The sequence below is a fragment of the Pocillopora damicornis genome, chromosome 14 (genome assembly GCF_964200805.1).
Source record: "Pocillopora damicornis chromosome 14, jaPocDami1.2, whole genome shotgun sequence".
Classification (NCBI taxonomy): Eukaryota; Metazoa; Cnidaria; class Anthozoa; order Scleractinia; family Pocilloporidae; genus Pocillopora; species Pocillopora damicornis.
In genome coordinates, this window is record NC_142683.1 from 4,490,786 (window position 1) to 4,498,466 (window position 7,681).

Genomic DNA, 7,681 nt, shown 5'->3' on the forward strand with positions numbered 1-7,681 from the left:
TCAAAAAGCTCATAATGCAACGCGATCTAAAAAATGGCTATAAAAAAGACTAATATACCCATAAATTGACCACATTCCACCCCCTGACATCAATATGCATACTCTCCATATTGTTCTCTATAAATTTCTTATAGTGCTAACATGGAGAATTTGTTTAATAATCATGAGCTTGTTTTGTTGGTGATCACAATCTTTATTCTCATGACCTTTATGATTCATTCACTAGTAATGCTTAGAGGAGAAGTTAAAGGCTGGTTGCTCTTAAGGGTTGAAGGGCTACATCAGCTTTGAACAATTTAAGATTAGTTCATGCAAGTCAACTTACTTTGGTGGCTTTTCAACTGTTCTGAAATGCTTAAATAATGCCATCTCCCTCTGAACTGCTAACATAGACTTCTGGAATGGCCTACCAAGCTCTACAATCTTAGTGTTAAGCCAGTTTAACAAGTCTGACACCATCTGTTCATACGTCTTCTCCATCTGTTCCACCTCCATTAAAATCCCAAGGATCTGTAGACAGAATGATCAAATCCAAAGATTTTCATTTTGAACAAAAAAAGTTTATCATGTCAATATTTAGCTGAGTGAGTGATTGAAAAGAGACTACAGGGTGTCACTAAGGTAAACCTAGATGCACAGGTAAGCATGTGCACTGTACATTCTAGAATAAAGCAGGCCCTCTTTAACATGGCTGCAGGATGGGAGTTTCTCTGCCCAGAGGAAGATTTGAGATGAGTTGGGGAAAGATTGGCTAGGGCTCTGGCTCTAAAGGCAGTGCTAATTGCTGTGGCTTTGAAATTCTTTATGCCAATGCAACAGACAAAGCAAAACTTTGTCATGACAAAATCTGTCCTTTGATTTTGTGGGGACAATTCTAGTTTTGTCTACCGTTGCAGAAAGGCCCAAAGTAACAGATTTCTGCTCACTTAACCCTTTAAATCCCAAGATCCCATTAGTAATTCTCCCAACTGTCTGCCAATACTGTTCTTGTGATGTCAGTTTGGAGAATTTGGTGTTGGATCAACTCATGATCCCCTAACTGATAATTTTCGTTATTCTCATCACTTATCTGCTTGATATTGTAAGGAGAAATCCTGTCTTGGTCACTCGTGGGAGTTAAAGGGTTAAACAAGACAACTGAGAGCTGGTTAACTAGAAGCAGAACTTGTTCCCATTCCATTCCAAGTCTCCAATGGCTTATTTGCTCTCCTCTTACTCTAGCCCTTGTCAATGGTTTAAAGCTTCACTGCTGCTTCAAAAGGAGAACTCGTGCACAAGAGATGCTGTAACTGTGATATGGAATACTTTTAATAAGAATCATAAAATCCTTAAATGTCTTGCACCTTTGCAATACGTCTTCCTCCTGTTTCTTCTGTCTTCATTTTGGCAAAATATTGATAATACATTGACACATATGTCATGATGGACTTCTCATCTGGCCGTGGGCAGTCCACATCTGAAGAGAAATTATTCGAAAAGACAAACAAACAAATCAAGTGACTGAGAAAGACTTGAATCTCAAATGCATACAGTAATCACAAAGAAAAAAAATAATGGTAACAACCTTCTGCATCCAATAGTTTGGCAATTCCTAATCTCTCCTCCGCAACATTGAAAGCATTGTTCAAGTTTGCCTCATGCTGGCTGGGGCGTAGGGTACCATAGTTTATTATATCAGGTCTGGAAAAAGGGGGAAAAATGTATACAAAATATTTAGGTTGAAATTTTAACACCTAACACAGTAATACACTCAACTTCAAAAGGTTATTGCAGGTTGATAAAGTTTACTGTTATATGCGGGAGTATTAATCAACTAGCATTCACAAAAATTCTGTAATCTGATTAGCTGTGAGAAGGAGGAATGGCCGAACAGATTGTCCCCATAAACAAAGTAATACTGGAACATGTGTCTGTCTCACTGTTAAGTTTTGAACAGTTGACAACGAGTGGATATTTACTAAAACACTTAATATTATTTACTCCTGATTTCTATACATGATAGAAAGCTCCAGCTCAATTTGAAACCAATTTGAGATCTGGGAATGGTAGGGTTAGAAGCAACTGTTGTACAATCACCTGAAAATAAATGTTGTTATAAATATCATTTGAAGCGATGTCAGGGTAAAATTACCTGTGTTTATGAATGAGAGCATTAAAAGCCAAACCATTTCTCCAGCTTGTGGTAAAATTTTGGATGTCAACTCCAGGATACCTTTGAGATAATAATAATAATAACAATAAAACAATTTTCTTTATTATGGAGTTAAGATTGTACAAAACATTTGGCTGGTGGTAAAATATGTTCCAGTTGCAGTGTAACAGTGTTTGTAACATTTACTTACAAGTGTCTAAGAAGTTCTGTAGATTATTTAAGTCAAATATGATCTTACCCTCTTGTCATTCTTTGACACCAAAGCAGGAGGGCCTCTTTGGCAGACTTTTTCTCCTGAGACATTTCATCCTAAAAACGTAAAGTCACTTGTTTTGTGAAATAAGCCTGACTGTATGATGAAAAGTATGGTGGGAAATCTCTAATCAGGGGAACACAAACTTTGGTCTAGGGTAGATGTTCAGAAATTATTTGCATTCTTTTAAAGGAACACTTTTTCTGGGACTAAATACCCACTTTTAATCCTTTAAACCCAGAGAGTGACCAGCATGTATTTTCTCCTTACATTTATGTGGCTGATTCATTTATTAAGATCACTAGAAAAAGCAAAATGATCACCAACCCTAAGAAACTTTCACTGTTAAACAAATTATCCTTGTTAGTACCAAAGGGATGTACAAGTATGAGAAAACTATAGAGATAATTGATACTGGTGTTTGGGTGTCAAGAGTTACCTCCATTTAGGAAACAACTTAACTGCTCAAAATTTCAAAAATACACAGTGAATTTTATTTTGATGTACACATGACAATGATCTTTTATCTTTGTATGTGAAGATCTATAAAAAACTCTTACTGCGTGCAGTACAGAAATGAGGGAGGGTTCTATTGTTTTGTGAATATTTAAATATATCATTATACCTGATAGGAAATATCTGCAATTTGGAATCGCAGAATAATCATCCAAATCACAGCTAGGATTAAACGTTCATTGCCATCCACTATATCTTCTGCTCCAATGCTCTCAAGCTTCACCTGCATTTACAGCATAAATATAAAGAAAATATCACATATAATATCCATAATGTTATCAAACAGGAGATGAAAGTTCTGTGGTATCAGACTTACAGAGCGCTGTAGAAATTCAAGGGCTTTGTTCACATTTTCAATCTTATGCACCCTAAGCTTTCCACGAGCTGCAAGGACAAAGTATTCAGTGGTAAGTTGTAATGAACAGTAGCAAATGAACTAATAATAATTTCCAACTAAGACCTTGACCCTCAAACTTCAATGATTTAGTTAGAAATTCTCCCCTAAATTTTATAGACATTACATGTAATACAGTAAATGGTCTGAACCTGGGTATAAAATGTGATAGTGTAGTCTGATTACTCAGGTGAGTGTAATCCTGAGAAGGACTGTTGTCGGTGATGATGACAATCTGAGCAGAAGACATAATCAGAGTTAAGCAAATAGTTATGTCTGTCAAAAGTTCTCTAAGTCTTGTTTATATTAACTCGTTTAAATTTGTATAAACTTGTTTAAATTTGTTCTTAAAACATTTGACTAACAACAACTAGTCACTTGAATCTGATGATACCTTCTGCTCAGGTTGTCAAAATATCAGTCACCAATATTGACGACATTACATGTACTTTGTTTATCAGTTCAGAGAGTTTGATCTTATACCCCATTCACACCAGCAAAACATGTTTTGTTAAACTGGTTTTCATTGAATGAAAATTATAAACAGAGAACTGAAAAACTTGATTTTCCATTGGATTCAAGTACTTTCTAACTTGCATTTCCAATGTGCTACATTCAAGTCAAAAATATTCGGCTAAATAGTTTCTATGAAGAAAAAAAAAATTAAACTGTGTTTAACAAAACAACTTTTAAACATGTTTAAGCTTTGGTGTGAATGGGGCATTAGCCACTTAACCCACTTAATGATTATGTTTACACATTGTATTGAGAAGTAAACTCCAGAAATTATGTATAAAAATTAGCTGTCTTACCAATTTTTCCCAGTTTTTCACCAGAAATAATCTCAAGAAGAGAAATTAATAATCTGCCATCAGATAGGTCAGTGAATAGGTCATCTACATGGCTGTTGTGCTAGAACAAATCAAGATTCATGTCAAATGCATTGTTTTCACCGTCCACATGTACACAAGGAATCAATTTGAAAATGATAACTTTTAAACAATAACCCAACTTTCCATACTTGACACATACGTATTCACTATTATTTGCATGGACTGGATTTGAACCGATAGTTTGACGTACACATGAAAGCAGCATTTTCAAAAATTCCACTCCAGAGAGAGTTTTTTAAAAGTTCCATTATCAGTAATCATTTTTATTGGATACTTGAGGACAGAAGCCATATCCATTGAAAACAGCTGCGTTTTCAAATGAAAACAGATACATTTGGATGTGGCTTTAACCATTCAAGCCCAAAGAGCACCTTGTGCAGTAAATACATGTAATTTCTCTTTACACAACAATGAATCAAATATTGAGGTTGAGAGAATAGAAGAAATGATCCTTAACTAAAGAAGCTCTTGATTGTAAAGAAAATTTTCTCTGTCAATAACATAGAAAATGTATGGGGAACAGTATTGAGAATTTATGCATTGGTGTTAGTGTGTAAAGGTTCAAATGGCAAAACCCCAAGGAAGGGGGTCCCAACCTCCCTTAGCTTTGACAGGTATGTGCTCCAAAGGAGGGTATGCTTTTTTCTGAATGAGAAGACTTGAATGATTATAGCTGTTGAAAATCTAAATTTAAACATTTTGTTTAAACATGCAAGTTGAGGTTGATATAACATAATCTAATGGTCTTGAAGAGGGTTAAAGAGGGATTTTATCTGAAAAGAAATGCATGAAATGTAGCCCCACAAATATCTTTTGCAAAGGTGCTGAAAATAAAATAAACTTTTTGGGTTTAATTTTTCCAAGGATGCCAACTGATACCTACTATTTTTGGGAGGTGAAGAAAAATTTTGCCCAAGAAATGACAGACTTAGATGAGACTTCTAAAGCTACCCACATCCTTTTATACTTAGTGCCTTGTAACTTCGCAAGTGAAAACAAGTCAAGGCAAACTTGTCAGAGAACACCTATGCCATGTTTAAAAAGTTCCGCTTGTTTATACTAGAAAGTTCTTTAAAGCTAGATCAAAATACAGCTTTGAAGAAGACCTCTTGCGACAAAAAAAAAATTCCCTTCGGCACGCTCAACATGTAAAATTAATTCCTAAATAGAAGAGGTAAAGTTACTATCAACAAAATTGGTATTCAAATATTCCGGTGGAGGCTTTGCACATGTCAAGATCACATCGAGATAAACTCACCTTGTCAAGAAAGGAATTAACCCACTTAGTGAAAGTTTTCTTTTGAGAGTTGATTCGTTCATTTTTCAACGCTCTTATCCTATCTTTTTCGAAGGTCGGTGTTGGTGGAGGAATATAAGACATAATTGTGTGTCCAAGTCGATGTAAAAGAAAATCCTGATCAAACTTTTGAACCGCGAACTGTAAACAGTTTTGTATCTCGCGCCTTACTAATTACTGTGTGAGAACACATTCGTCGCTCCAGTCCATTATATCATGGATATATGGTTATGTTTAACGCCAATGAAATTTCCTTTCGCAGTTCATCCTCCTTAGTGTATCCTTTCCTGTCAGTACAGATAGAAAGCTTCGTGCAGTTAAAGAGAATCCTAATTAGGAAAATTATTCCAAATGTTGACCTTACGACGAGCAAATCACGAGCGATGTTTATGTGATCCTTAACTGCCAAGAGCGTACAAACAAACCACAAGACTTCTTCCAATTAAAACGTCCTGAAGACCCATCCAATATTTATAAATGATTATGATCATAAACCAAGGAAAGCAATATCAGAAGCTGCTAGGAAACGAGAAACGCTTCCATAAGCGTGACACGATAGCGTAATGGAATGTTGGTATCGAGTTCGAATTCTCGCACTTCCTTATTAGGAGTGATTGACAGAAAGCATACATGTTTGAAAAAAAAATGTCAGTCTCGTTCCAGTCTTTCTGAGTGGAAGGCGCGGGAAACACCACACAACTACAAACATTGCTTACCCTCACACTACTACTTTATGCACTTCAAATTCTCCCCCTACTGGTTCGCCCCAACCTCAACAAGTTCGCCCCATCTAATATAACTAATTCGCCTCCTTCTATCTCAGGTCGCCCCCAATCTTTCCCCTCGTTTCCTGACAAAACGTCTTACAAGACGAATTCGCGAATTCATTTTGATGGGGGCAAATTTGCAATTGGGCGAAACTTCCATAGACTAAAACAACTCAACAAGAACGAGATCACTGAGGCTATAGGAGGTTTATTCTCAGGAGAGAAAGGAGAATTGTTTGTTGTCTGCCTTGAGATGAAGCATGAACCTCCAAAAACCAACACTACTGGCAGCGACAGTTTTGTCCTTTATGACGCGAGAGAGCAAGATAGTGAGTCTGAGTCCAGTAAGCTTCTTTGAACACAAACTTTAATCACTTGAGAGGCAGGTTACCTTTAGAGCTAACGAAACAACAACAACGCGATAGCGACTCTCTTATTGTAAAAATGTTTTTGTCGTGTAACCCGAGAACTGACACGTGAGTAGTCCGAGGTGATTACATAACCAGTCCAGAAAGTTACATAACAGTTGAGAGTTACATAAGAAAGAAAAAGCAAACGTTGATGTCCGGAAGGTTTTTTTTGCATATCATAACATCTTTCCCTTTTTCCTATTTTTCTTTTTTTTTTTTTTAACTATAACTCAATGTCAAACTTTTTAGGTGGCTTGATCAATCGTCCATGTCGTGTCCGTATTTCAGTTGTAGTAGCTTCGTGAGGTGGTCTTGCACTCAGCTCTGTTTGAGGTGTTGGGGGTAGTTGAGATCTTGGAGGGGACATGGATGTTCCTACTTGAGAACTTGCTGGAGGGGGTTGGTCCTGTTCCTGCAGATTGTCTGGAACGGTCAGGTCATCTTCGTCCATTTTGAAGGGGGTTTCTTGAAGTGGTTCCATGGTAGAACGCAACTGCTTGCGATTACGCCTGTAGAATCTACCATTGACTTCAACCTTGTAACTGCGAGATGCCACTTTAGAAGAAACAACTGCTTTTGACCACTTTGTTTCTCCAGGCACTTTCATGCGCACTATGTCACCTGATTTGAGTTCTGAGAGTTGTTTAGCATGCTGGTCGAAATGTTTCGCTTGCTTGACACGATCCCTTTTGAGAAGATCACTAACTGTTTGGTCAGTCTTGAGTAAAGACTCTGAGAAGGGTAGAAGTGTCTTAGTTCGGCGACCAAAAAGTCGTTGGCATGGAGACATACCTGTCGCAGCAGTGGGGGTGTTGTGGTGATCCAATAAACCAAGATATGGATCGGATTGAGACAGAAGAGCTTTCTTCATTAAAGTCTTGCAGGTTTTGACTGCGCTTTCGGCCATCCCATTAGCTTGTGGATAGTGTGGTGAGGTGGTGATATGAGTGAACTTCCACGTTACTGCAAATCTTCGGAACTCTGAGGATGAGTACTGAG

The 7,681-nt window shown here is 37.2% G+C and overlaps 1 protein-coding gene across 6 annotated transcripts in view; it reads right to left on the bottom strand.

Annotated features, from left to right (window-relative positions):
• The window catches only part of LOC113676053 (spectrin beta chain), a 43,152-nt gene extending 37,071 nt beyond the window's left edge, over positions 1-6,081 (bottom strand). For all 6 annotated transcript variants that reach the window (XM_089193446.1, XM_089193443.1, XM_089193444.1 and 3 more), the window contains exons 1-9: positions 5,467-6,081; positions 4,128-4,227; positions 3,238-3,305; positions 3,031-3,144; positions 2,391-2,461; positions 2,132-2,212; positions 1,565-1,680; positions 1,344-1,456; positions 326-510 (exon numbers count right to left, since the gene is read on the bottom strand). In XM_089193446.1, the coding sequence (XP_089049572.1) occupies positions 326-510; positions 1,344-1,456; positions 1,565-1,680; positions 2,132-2,212; positions 2,391-2,461; positions 3,031-3,144; positions 3,238-3,305; positions 4,128-4,227; positions 5,467-5,589 (971 nt within the window). In that variant the 5' untranslated portion in view covers positions 5,590-6,081. The remainder of the gene's footprint in view (positions 1-325; positions 511-1,343; positions 1,457-1,564; positions 1,681-2,131; positions 2,213-2,390; positions 2,462-3,030; positions 3,145-3,237; positions 3,306-4,127; positions 4,228-5,466) is intronic.
• Between the last annotated feature and the right edge of the window lie 1,600 nt (positions 6,082-7,681).